General features: G+C 36.5%; 1 protein-coding gene across 1 annotated transcript; it reads right to left on the bottom strand.

Moving 5' to 3' along the window:
- Positions 1–12,534: 12,534 nt before the first annotated feature.
- LOC107863640 (serine carboxypeptidase 1) lies at positions 12,535–13,020 on the bottom strand. The gene has a single exon (XM_047408447.1). The coding sequence runs from the start codon at positions 13,018–13,020 to the stop codon at positions 12,535–12,537; it is 486 nt and encodes a 161-aa protein (XP_047264403.1).
- Between the last annotated feature and the right edge of the window lie 714 nt (positions 13,021–13,734).

Here is a 13,734-nt window from a genome sequence, read left to right as displayed (position 1 = left end):
CGCATTAAAGTCGATTCCAGAAGGTTCAAGCCCAATTTCTTAAATACAGCCAGCGGCATCAAATTAATGTTGGCTCCTAACTCACACAAGGCTCTAGCAAATTGAGATGACCCAATAGTGCATGGTATACTGAATGATCCGAGATCACTTTTTTGCTGCACCAAAAACCTAGTCGTGACTGCACTGCAGTAGTGCACAGCATCATTCTTCTCAAATATCGCTCCTTTCTTACTTGTGACCAATGATTTTATGAACCTGGCGTATCCAGTAATTTGCTCTAACACCTCAAGAAGTGATATGTTCAATCTCAATTCTTTCAATATCTCAATGAATTTCTTAAACTTACCTTTCCCTTTTTTTTACTTTAATCTCTTAGAAAAAGGTAGGGTAGTCTCAAAATTTGTCTGATTTCTGGCTTAATGACCGAACGCTTACCTTTGTCTTTAGCAGTTTTACCTTTATCACCTATTACCTTCTCAAACTCAAAAGCGGATGTCTCATCATCATCAACCTCTGGAGTAGGTCATGGGGGATCCATAGTAGTGATACCACTCCTCGTGGTAATAGCAAGTACATGACCATCATTTTTTGGATTTTTGCGTCGTGTTACTTGGAAGGGTACCTAGATGCCTTTAGTTCAAAGTTGCTGCCATCTGCCCAAACTGGTGCTCCAACTGCTTGATTGCAGTGGTGTATGACTCGACCATCTGGGTCAATCCTAAAATGCCGGACTTAATCTCCTTAAGGTTTCTCTTTTAATTCTCTTGACTTCACCAGCTTAGCCATCATCTCTTCCATTTTGGATTCAGCATCTCGTCTACCAAATGGAATATACCTATCTTCCTTCTCTATGTTGTCATCCTTGTTCCTCTATCCACTATCTCTCTCTCTCTCTACTATGATTTCTATATTTGTTATAGTAGTTTCGACCTTAGTTCCCTTGCCTTTGGGATCGAAAACTCGCTAACTGACGATCTAGATAATTTTTTTCCTTCTCTAATTCTGACTCGTAAGCTTTAGAAGTTGACCCCTGTGTTGCTACTGCATTTACTTTCTCGGAAGTTATTATTGCAAGCTAATTTGCTAGTACCCCAAGATCAGTTTTTAGCAATGTAATCTATTGCGCTACTGTGTTATCAACTACTTTCTGGTCGCAGGAGCCACCAATAGCATATGTGCCAGATCCGCTCTCAGCCTCCCAAGATTTCCACCCTTGGTTAGTGAACGAGATCTTATCTAACATCTCTGAAGTTGTCTCCCAGTGTAGTCTCATAAAAGCTCTACCAGATGTAGTGTCTATTATGGATGCAGAGATGATGGTCAAGGCTCAGTAAAATATCTCTAATAAGCTCGTCCCTAACAACCAATGATTAGGAACCATGCTCAGCTTTTTCTTAAACCTGAACCATTTCTCGTACATAGATTCTGACTGCAGCTGCTTGAAGTTATAGATCTGATCTTTAAGCTACAACATTCTGGATAGGGAAAAGAATCTGTTCAAGAATTTTCTGTGCAACTTATTCCATGTAGTGATAGTGTAACACCCCGATTTGCTGAACAAGAATACTACACGGTGCTCATGACCCCGAGGGATCACAAGCTAACCCATGACTGATATTTGTACCTGTATACTGCAAATCATAATATAATAATGTAGAATACATGGAAATGTAAGGCCATAAGGTTCAACTGAATAAAATCATGTGGGTGAAAATACCAAAAATAACTAAATCTGAACGTAAATCTAAAAGTAAATCTGAAAGTAGATCTGAAAGCCTCTGAATTATCTAAATAAGGAGTTGAAGGAACATGTCTCCAACTAACTCCGTAAAACTAAATTGAAGAAATAAATAAATAGATCAAATCATATTGTCCTCAAATCAATGAGGACTCACTGTGTCTCTGCGACTAGAACGCTACCGCTACTGCTGGGCTGGAGCTCGTGTCTCGGAACCTATGGTGTAACATGAAAAAAAAAAAAGCACCATAGTGCAAATGCGTCAGTACAACTGGAGTACTGAGTATACGAGGAAGGTAGGTTGAACATAAAGGGTTTCATGCATGAACAACACTGACTAACTAATATGAACGTGGGAGTGAAAATACACATATATAGAAACTGGGACCATGAATACGTGATAGCATGACTTGTAAGCTAATACATGGTTTACTGATAACTATCCTGACTGATACTGAAACTGTTAACATGGACGACTGTATCTGACAGTTTTGTATATACTGAAATCTGAAAAATGCCCTGAGTTCCTTCACTGAGACTGATACTGAAACTGTGGGAAGTAGTGTTTAACCGATATGCCCCATGTATGCCGTTATGGCTAAGCTGGGGTCCAATCTCTGCCCCGACTGGAGGGGTGTCAATACCGCGCCACTGGTAAGGACAGCTGTGAGTGACCCTTATCTAGCGGGTACTCAATGAGAACGGTGGGAACCCTAAACTGACGGGTTAAGCCACCTCATCAACCCTAATCTAACGGGTTAAGATGTCTCAACCTACGCTGGCTACGTAGTTCTAAAACACAAGGATTGCTACTAAGAATCATACCCTAAACTGGAGGGTAAGTTCCTATCCTTGGGTTCACTCGGTGCTAACCTCTACTCCCATCTGGAGGGACTGGATATGAATAACTGGCTGTGCATGATTTAATCTTACTAGATTCTGTTGACTGGCGGAATGTTACTGATATCTGACAATAGACTAAGATCATGAGGTTTTCCTGAGTCACATGACTGACTGAAGTCTATGGAATCATAGCTTGAGTTTGGATATCGTGAAATATGACATGGATCTAGACACACAGCTATAGTTTTTGGGTACAAGTACCCCCAGGACTCGATGGAAGGAAACTGACACACATGACTGACTTGACCATAAGAGTAGAGTCCATAATTTATAATATCATAAGTAGGGATGTCATACTAAGCATGGTTATCAACAATGTATTGCATGGAAAGGATTTCATATCACATGGAAGTACTTACACAATCTTAATATCATGTTTGTTGCATAATCATATTGGCAACACATACTAATAGCATGGAAGTTCATGTGGGTTGCATGGTTATCATACATCTTGTTCATAAGTAGGATTTGCAAGTAAACATAGCATAATCTCATAAGAATAGTCCATGGGTATTCCGACAACATTTACAAGGCACATTAACAACATAGAAGTCATTGGAACGTAAGGGCATATCACGAATCCTTCACTTAGTCACAATTTAGCTATATTGCATGATTTCTAGTTCCTTAGGCATTTTATCAAACACCTTACATGCACATCTTAAGCATAGGTGAATTCATCAAATTATACATCATGAACAACCAAATTTACATGTTTCCAACTCATATGATATCATGAATTCACAAAAACATATAAAGATTCCATCTTGGGAATCACCCAATATCAACAACATGATCATCAACACCCAACAATATAGAAATCATACTTTATAATGAAAAAAGAGGAGAAGAAACAAGCATCAACATGATGATCATATCACCACAATCAACCAAGCTTTTGTATTTTAAAGATTGATTCTTGAACTCTATGAACGAATTGAATCCATAGATGAATACTACACATACCTTAAAAGGAAGATTCTTGATGATTGACGGAGGAATTTCCTTGAAATCGGATCTTCAAGCTTAATTATGCAACCCTAGTTGTTTTTCTCCTTTAGTGCTCTTGGATGATTAGCTTTGAGATGAAAATAGGGTTGCAATAGGTTTAGAAGCTATATATTTCGTAGGGTTAAGTTTAGGGACGTGTAAGGAGTATTTAAAGACTTAATTACCTTTAAAATAACTCAAGACGGAGTATTTTTGACACCTGGAATTTACTTAGGCAGCGCTCAAGTGATCGCCTATGCTTGGGTTGGGCGGCGCCTAACCAATCGCCTATGCTTGGGTTAGCGGCGCCTAACCAATCACCTATACTTATTGTCTCTCACGAAAATGGGCATAACTTTTTGCTCGGGTATTGGATTAAGGCGAAATTGGTATCGTTGGAAAGCTAATTCGATTTTTACAATTTGGTGGGTCTAAATCAGCCAAAATACCACATGAACATCAAGTTATACTCATTCAAAGATGACCCTTGCAAAATCGAACACTAAAACTTGATGGATTCAAAAACTCTTAGCTTGTATTACCTTAAGTGACTTATATGAACATGCTTAATGCATCATAAGTTATCCTACCATTAGGATATTCATTGTAAGTCATGTACTCAAATATGAATCACAGGATAGGAGATTTCATATGCAGGAATACTTATTCACTTCCTAGGTTAGAAACATACAGGGTATTATAGATAGAGACTCTTGGCAGTTCCCCTAACCATAAAGATGTTTCTCCTATAAGTGAGAATGGGAACAGCCTCAGTCTGAGTACTTCTTGATTCAACCTTGGATTTGTATACAAACTAAAGATCCTAATAAAATTGGCAAGGTGCAAGTTTGCATCATCTCTAGGCAGACCTGTAAACAAACCCTTTAGATTTAAGAGCTGGATCATTGCACTTGATATGTTGAACTTGATGCCTGAGGGTAAAACAGGAGAAACTGTGGCTCCAGTCTATGCCGGATCAACTTATCCTAAGTCTTCTTCATCTTCTATATATGGCTGCACATACTGCTATGCTAGTATTATTTAAACACGGGCACCTCTAGCTCTGTCCTAGTTTCTACCGAGTACTGATTGTCTCTGCTCAAATAGCTCTGCCTCCCTAGCTACCCACTGAGATTATTTTGTTGCGCTCCTCTCGACTTTAGCTTAAGATAATAGCTCACCAGTTTGTCGATCAAAATATCTTATTCTCCTTCGAGATGAGGGAGAGGTATAATATCACGAACATTTTTAGGATGTTCATCTCTTTACTTCTCAGACATCCTACTAGGTGTTTGTAGTATCCTCTCTAGATTTGAATTCAAAAGGAGTAAGGGATTACCTCTACTCCGTGTGCTAGTCGTACACCGATGTATGCCCAACTAAGAACAAAAACAAAAAGAAAAAACTAAAAACTATAACAACTTCAAATGATAATTCAACACCGTGTTCCCCGATAACAACGCCAAAAAATTTTGATGGCATCTAAACTACACCTCCTCTCAGAAGATGATACGGTTATTGTCAAAATATAGTAACCCAACAGAGGTTGGGGTCAAATCTCAAGGGAACGCGTGGAATCGTATATCTCAGCAGTTGTAGTCAGCGGGCAGAACAAGAAAAGTAAATGGGGGTTTTGTATAGTAATCTCGAGCAAGTATCTATATTAACTTTGGTTGTAATCAGTTGTAGGTGAACACTAGGATTGTGTTCACCTTGGCTTCTCAACTCCTAGGCTTATCGTGCTTTGTTGAACCAACCTGATACTTTGAATGCAGAATCAATAAGTTATGTACCTTCTGCAGTCTTTTAGGTGAGCACAAGGATTTCACCCTTTACCTTTTGAGTCTCAGGATGTTGCCTTACTAATCCTTATCTTGATCTTAGTTAACTATTACCTTTTGAGACTCTAGTTATTAGATGAAAGCTAGTATCTCAGTTAGATATTACCTAGTAGCGTGGATCGATAGTTAAACTCCAAATTACAGTTGTCACTATCTTTTCCAAGCCACTACTCCTCTTTTGGAGTAAGCAACAATATCTAGGCGGGATCTTAATGTGTGCACACATTAAGAAAACTATTATGATGAAGATAAAGCAATGCATGCATGGGTATCGGTTCAGAACAACAATAACACTTCCCCTACTTCGTCAATCCGCCAGGGTTTTCACAACCTAAGTATGGTTTTTAGTAGCTCATACTTGTGAAAAAATCAATATCATTCATAATCTAAAGCATAGATGAAATAACCATGAAAAGAAGTAATAAAACCCATAACCATAGACGAATTAATAAACTGAAGTCAATACAAGAGAATCCCAAGATCAAAATCGAATCTTGGAATCAAAATATGTTTATGAGTATCAAAATGTGTAACTCCTACTATAACACATATAGCGTATTTATAATACATGAGAAAACCCAAAAACCAAAGCCTGGACGAAATAAGAGAAAATAGAGTCAGTAGCCACATGTGGCCTATACTTCTTCCCTGACCCTGAGATTAGGTAGTACCTGCGGTCAACAAGGTAATCACAGGTACCAAATGGAAAATTCTGTTAGTTAGCTCTCGTGATTTTAGACTTTTGGCACTTGCATTGCCAACTTACAGCCAATAGGTTCCACCTGCGGTCCACATGATGACATGGTAAGTGCCGGGAGTCATCTTTTTAACTCTTCTTCAATTCTCGAACATGCTTTGATCACAAACAAGTCGTAAAGTGTCCCAAACATCCATAATTGCTCCAAAAGAATCCAAAAACACCTTTTTCACCATTTTCATGAATTTATCATCCAAAATAATATTTCCTGCAAAACATACCCAAAACGCATCATATCTAACAAAATAACCTCAGAAACTTGCATATTCTCCTCATTTTAAGCATCGAACGTGCTATATTTCTATAACACATTAACCACTTGTAATGGGACCCTACAACTCGTAGGATCCAGTCGTAGTTAATACCGAACCTAATTGGGTAAACACTATACATCCTACAATTTGCACCCAATGACTCGTAACATGTCCTTACGGCTCATAGTGAGCCACTCATACTCAGAGCAGAACTTAGCCACTAAATTTCTAATTTGGTTATGATTCCCTCCCAATAACTCGTTATGAGTCATTACGACTCGTATTCCAAGTCGTACCCAAAATAACAACTCCATCATAATTTACTGAACACCTTACGACTAGGGTTACCTGACCCGTCAAGACAAATTATGACTCATCAGATGAGTCTTTGTCAGGGCAGAAAGCTCAGGACTCAAGAAATTTTTTAAGATCAAAACCCAGGGCATTAGATTCCAGTTCAAATCCTTGGTCGACGAGTTCGAAGGTTAAAGAATAAAGAAGTTGCTTCAGTAAAAGTTCTTTGGAGAAATCAACACTACTAGAAATGAGGGCTATGGGAACATTTATTTAGCGACGGTTATAGAACCGTCACTATAGAAAAGCTATAGTGACGGTTATAACTATCCCAATAGATTTTAGATGATAATTTAAGTTAACTGTCCTATAAGCTTCCAAAACCATCCCAATAGGTATATTTATGGTAACGGTTACTATAACCGTCCCAATAGCTATCTATGGTAACAAATATATAACCGTCTCAGTAGATTTTGAAAAATAATTTAAGTTAACCGTTCCATAAGCCTCTAAAATCGTCCCAATAGGTTTATTTATGGTAACGATTATTATAATCATCTATATCTGCTGAAATATACATTAGGCGGGAATTTTTTTGCCAATACTAATTTTACCCGCTTTTTTAAAATTATTTTTATTAAAAAAATTAGAACAAGTAGGGTTAGTAGCAAATATTTTTCCCTCAAGTTTTTCTGTTCATCCCCATTCCTCTAGGGTTAATATCAAAAATTTCCCCCCAATTTTTTTCGGTGAGCACGATTCGTCTAGGATTAATACCATAATTTTCCCCCAATTTTTTTCCGTCAGCTCAATCAAACCGCTTCTCCGTTGTATGCTGGACATCCAACTCGTCCTTAGGATGTCTTCATGAATATATCATTTATGACAATCAGAGATTGAAAAGCGATGGCCATTTTTTGAGTCTTGGTAGTGTTAAATTAGACCTTAAGTCGCTGATTTGCATCTGATGTCTTCTCTGAGCTACAAGAAGTTGATTTTTATCTGGTCTTCCTGCGATTTTACTTCTTCGAAAACGTTCTTCTTCTCAGGTAGGTCGCCAATTTTGTTCCCTGTATTATTCAAATGAATTTTGTGGTATGATTTTAGGTAATTTTGTGGATTTGTGGTCTAATTTGTGAATTTATGGTCTAAAAAAGTTACAAAAAATTGTCTTTCGATTTTGTTTTTCCTTCTTTATGCCATGTTTTGAGTATATGAACCAGCATATATGTATTATTATGTAATTTTGTGAACTTGTGGTCTGATTTTAGGGTAATTTTATGGATTTGTGGTCTAATTTGTGGATTGTGTGGTCTGATTTTAGGGTAATTTTGTGGATTTGTGGTCTAATTTGTGGATTTTGTGGTCTGATGATATTACTTTTTTGGGTCCCAGAATATATGATTGTTGCTTGTCTGTTGCCTTAGAAAAGTAGGATGATCTTGTTTACAGTGTAATACAGAATTTAGGAGTTAATTTTTTGAAGATAGAAATAGCTTAGGTTAGTTTCGTTGGTGTTCGAGTTGAAGAAAGGACACTGCTATATGTGGGGTTTGGGTAAGGGCTAGATCACAAGGGTCTATTGTACAGAGCCTCACCTTACATTTCTGCAAGGGGTTGTTTCCACTGCTCGAACCTGTGACCTCTGGGTCACATGGCAGTAACTTTACCAATTACCCCAAGGCTCCCATTCTAGTGTTCAGCTCCCATTCTAGTGTTCAAGTTAAGATGTATGATCTGATTCATATAGATATCACAACTCATGCCAAACAATTCCTCGAGTCACATTATAATTATCTTTGCTTAAGGATAATTTTAGTTGATAGAAGGCATAAGATTGTCACGTTAAGAGACTTCACTGTACTTTGGAGGCTCTGACTGATACTGTCTGAGGGTGGGAACAGAAGTGAAGTGAATAGTCTAGGTTTTGTTAGAAGGTTTTATCAACTGGTATAAAAAAGTACCAAATATTGTGGAGAGGATATGCGGTTATGTTATCAGTTATTCCTAGTTTCACAATCATTGCTTCAAGTTTATATAGTTTTTAAAATGTTGTAGCTCCTGTAATTCATATTTACAAATTTTCCTTTATTCATATACCAGGTGCGACAACGTTTACAAGATGAACCAGACTACTCCGAGTATATTGACATGGAGAAAGAGCTTGTTGAGGTGACATTTTCCACTTGTTTTCGGGTCCCCGCTTTTTCTTTTAAATGTTTTCTTTTTGAAAAAAATTCTTTCAAGTGTTTTCTTAATAGCATCTCCTCTTAAGCTTATTACCACTATCCCGTTGTTTTTCTGAGAAATCCATTAGCACAAAAGGTTAAATCTTCTTTGTGGATAATTATTAGCTCTCTTTTGTGAATTAATTACAAGTATCATTTTCTGCTCTCTTTCTCACACGAACATTATATTGACGATAAACAAGTAGTGTGAAGGAACTATTCGGAAGAAACATAAGTTTATCATTGCTTTTAAAGGCGAGGATTTTGTTTCATAGAGTAAATATTACCCCTCTGGTAGTGAGGCGTGTGGCGATTGTAAAATTTTGGAGCTAGCAACTTTCTCAAGGTGTCCATCACTTTCATGTCTTGATTCCATTGCAGGTCTACGATATGTGATGGTGGCCGGCAACCTCTATACTATGATTTCAGATGTCACTCAGTGAATCTAAGTTTTGAATTTAAACATTAATTCGTTTCTTGGCTCAATGTTTGGTCCTTCTTCCAAGCTTGCCTATCAATTGGTAAGCATTTAACTTCTTGTCTTGATATTTCTATGAGGGTTATTCACTGATAACTAAATCTGGAACGGTAATTACTATATTGATCAATAGAATGTAATAAATGAGAAAAACAGATTATTAAGTAGTAACTATTTTGAAATACAGAAGTGTTGCTCGACATTCACCACCGTGGAGAGTAATTTAATGACTTCCTAATTAGATCTTGCAACAAGCTTTTATGAGTATGGTTGGGGTGAATCTTTCCATTTTGCTCCAAGGTAGGTACATTGTTCTCTTCTTTTACGAATGCACTTACTGTTTTCTTAAAAAACAACAATCATCAGTAAAAGAGGACAACTAGTTATTGTAGTTTCCTTCTTATAACAGATGGAAAGGGGAATCACTTTGAGAAAGTATCAAACGACATGAAGATTTTCTTGCTCTACAATTAGGCGTAAAGCAAGGACAAAAGGTGCATTTTGTTGTCTATGTTGATCCTATCTTTTATTTCGAGTACTATGGATTTCTTTTTGTTCTTATATTCTTTCACCGTTTTACTTTTGATTTTGGTTCTTGTTTGGCCTTTCAACTTCATTTTAGCAAGTGGAACGTGATGAAAGTTCCTTGTCCCATTGATAGATTTTGGATGTTGGATGTGGAATTGGTGGCCCCTTAAGAGAAATTGCCAGATTTAGGTAAATCTAGTCGTATTTTTCTGTTCAGAATGTTTTTATATACATCTCGGCAGTTTGAAATCGTCTTATTTTGTGTGTACCGTCTCTAGTCCATTGTTAGTTCGTTGTTATTTGCTTAATTTTATGTGTCTAAGCTGTGAAATAGTTGTAAGTAACGAAAATGGGATTTAGGGTTCACTGAGTTAATTTTGATTTCCAAATAATTTATGTATTAAGAGTTTTCTTGTTATCATTACTTTTGTAACAAGGAAAAAAGGTTCACTCTTTCGTTGTTAGAAGTATTTGTACTTGTTTCTTTTTTAAGGTTGGAGGGTGCTAAATAGCAAATACTGCAACATTTTATTCTAAATTTAGCTGGGTTTTTCTATGTAGGTCATATAAATTCAATCTCGGTGCTTCTGGACTGCGTTTAGCTAGTTTTATAGTGTTTCTCTTTCTGAAGGTGTAAATGCTTCAACATGCATAACTGCCAAAGTGAGAAGCCTTTGCATGTGGAAACAACTTGTGGCTCTCTTCTCTTTGAAACAATATCTGCATGTTTTACCTCGAGATTGTTATATTGAATAAAAGAGTTATAAAAAGTTTCAACTTTTGCAAAATGAGTTCGGTAAACTCTCACTTCACATACATATAAGAACTGCTTAGAATAGAGGAACAGCAATATTTCCTCTGCTATAGAGAATTTCAAGAGTTACTGTTTGTCTAACAAAATCTTGTAAACATTTTCAGAGTGACCGCCTGAAGCTGCTGGTTGAACACTTGACAACTATCAATTTATTTAACTATTTCTATAGACCTCAGGTACATATACCACACTTTGAGGTCAGTTTAGTTGCATGTGATTATTTTTTGAGCTTATTTTTAGTATACTTGTGATACTAGATGGTTAAGAAATATAGGCTGTTACACATGGCTGTCATTTTGGTTAGTAGACACATTTAAGGACCTTGATTGTTGCTCTCGCTATCTGCAAAATAATAAAACGCCATATATCATAACATGGTTGTCATTACTAAATCTCTTTTGGTTCCTTCTCCATTTATTTAAACCGTTACTAGATCTTTCCGTCTTTCTATTTTTAAAAAAATTAGGAAGGTTTCTGCAACTGCTCTGGCAACTGCAACATCAAAAGACTCTTCAGATGCATCATTAACACATAAAATTTTGGAGCAGCTGCTTGCAAGAGTTCATAGGTGTTTCCAAGAGCTCCAAACTTCCTCGTAATTTGACTTTCTAAATCAAATCCCATAGGTTGTGAAGTATCATAAAAAAGGATCTATGGTATGAAAATTTTTAAATGGAAGCTCAAATATCTTAAATATCATGACAATTAAATAGGGAAAACTCTACATGAAAAACTAACTCAACGGAATACATCCCGAAATTATTACAAGATAATTCTTCAAACCTGTGTGAAGAGTCACACAGCTTGATATCTAGTATTTGAGGGAAATATATAATATAATAATATTGTTCTGTAAATTTTTTCATTGAAATTCGATCAGCATAGTTACTCTGTAATGAAGATCAGATCTGATTGTATTATTTTCCTCTCTGGTTGGTGTAATATTTTGTAAATGATGTGGAAACTTTGTTACGGTGTGTAGAAAGCTTACATAGATAGGTCATAGATTTTCTCTTTTGATTGTTTGGCTGTTTTGGAGAATGTGTTCAGGCATTTGTGCTTTATCAATATTACTTATCATTTTAAAAAATATGTTTACCAGTAATCATCCAGGGAAATTATCAACTATGATACAAACATTAGACAAGAAGTTATTGCAGATGTAATTACTCAACTTCAGATTACAGGATTATTGGATCCTAAGATGCTAGCGGCATTGACCATTCCTTCATCAAAAGATTCTACCTCTACACTTGTAGATACTGGGAGAAACAGTCAAAATAATCAAGGTTAGTATTTGATTCACTAGCATTGTTGTTGACATCTTGTTGTTCTACTTGTTGCAATCTTGTATTCTTTTTCATCTTGTTATAATCTTGAAGTCTAGTGAAGCCGTGTGTGGTCTATTTCGATTCACTAGCATTGTTGTTGACATCTTGTTGTCACTAGAATATGTCAATTGACGTACAAGAAGCGGCAGATAGTAATAAAAATCTAGTAACAGGAAACTACAAGAGTAATGTTTTGACTACTAATAGGTAAGGATAATCGAGACTTCCATCCAATCTTTAGGGACTTTTATTGGGTTGATATTATTGGTATGTTGGTGTGCAGTTATATAAGCCAAAACGTCATACCATAGTTTGGAATTTGGTGGGAAGTCTGTGATGGTGGAATCTATTTAATGTCTGTTTAAGGGTGCATCCATTTTACAAGTCCTTTCGTAAGAATCCTTCATAGCTTTCTCCCATGATGTAGAAATCCCTGCCTTTGTAATGTGGAAACTTCTTGAACCAATTCACTAGAAACCTATATGTATCTTCAGCAGTCCTCTTGCCGCCTGAGAATGCATAATCGGAGCTAGTGTTAGAATAGGAGAAGCCAACCCCTGCTGGTGACTCCAGGAACATTACATTTGCAACTTTGTATGCAAATGTTCTGGAATAAAGGGTTTTACCATCAGGATTTACACCAAAAGGACCAAGTTCAAGCACGGCCCCAAATCCTAATGATGAACATCCTGGACTTCCGTTTAGCCAGAGAATAAGTAGTTTAGAAGAAGCATTTCTAGAAGAAGATTCAGCAAAGTAATAGAAAAGGCTTCTCCCATTCTTTTCATCAACATTAACATAACCTGCATACAGATTAAACTTCACATTTGATTTTAGCAGTCCTGGAAGACCACCTTTTATCATATCATCCTCATATTTCCAACATGTACTACTTGTTCTTCATCAAAATCAAATACCAAATTGTTTTCATCATCAGAATTAGTCATCCCTGAACGAATTTTTGATCGACGCCACGACATTAACGTACGTGCCTGATCATCCATTTTGAAGCCGTGCCTGATCATCCATTTTGAAGCCATGAGCAACTTGTCCATGAAAAATTGATGTTACAAGGAAAAATAAGTTGCAGAACAAGTAATTGTGTTGGTTCTCCATTTTTATTTGTTTAGTTTATTTAGTGACACTAAGGTTACATATATTTATAAAGAGGTATATTGGATAAGTATTATATGATTTGAGGTTAAGTTTGTCTTTTGGACAGAAACTTTATAAAAATGGATAATCATATCTTACCTTTAACTCAATTCATGCCGTATTTTTGTAACTAATGTATCATTCTTTCATTCTTTCTTTACCTCACGAACCTCATGCATCAATGTATGGTTGCTCCTGTTTGCATCAAGTATATAACTAAACCTGGAAATAGGACTTAGTGGAAAGATGAAAATTAAAATGCATACCCTTCCAACGGTGACAAGAGCAATCTATATACTTGGTATGCTTGATCTTTCCCAACTTTGGGTATGTACGTACGCTTGATCTCAATATTGGGTATGTTGTTGTTGTGTAGTTTGTTGCTAGACTTTAATTTTGTTTTTCTTATTGTGGTAGGTGATC

This window comes from Capsicum annuum, chromosome 3, assembly GCF_002878395.1.
Source record: "Capsicum annuum cultivar UCD-10X-F1 chromosome 3, UCD10Xv1.1, whole genome shotgun sequence".
Taxonomy (NCBI): domain Eukaryota; kingdom Viridiplantae; phylum Streptophyta; class Magnoliopsida; order Solanales; family Solanaceae; genus Capsicum; species Capsicum annuum.
This window is presented reverse-complemented; position numbering and strand designations above follow the sequence as displayed.

Bases quoted from the DNA above. Each gene is read 5' to 3' on its own strand.
- LOC107863640 (XM_047408447.1), bottom strand. From the start codon at position 13,020: ATGATAAAAGGTGGTCTTCCAGGACTGCTAAAATCAAATGTGAAGTTT.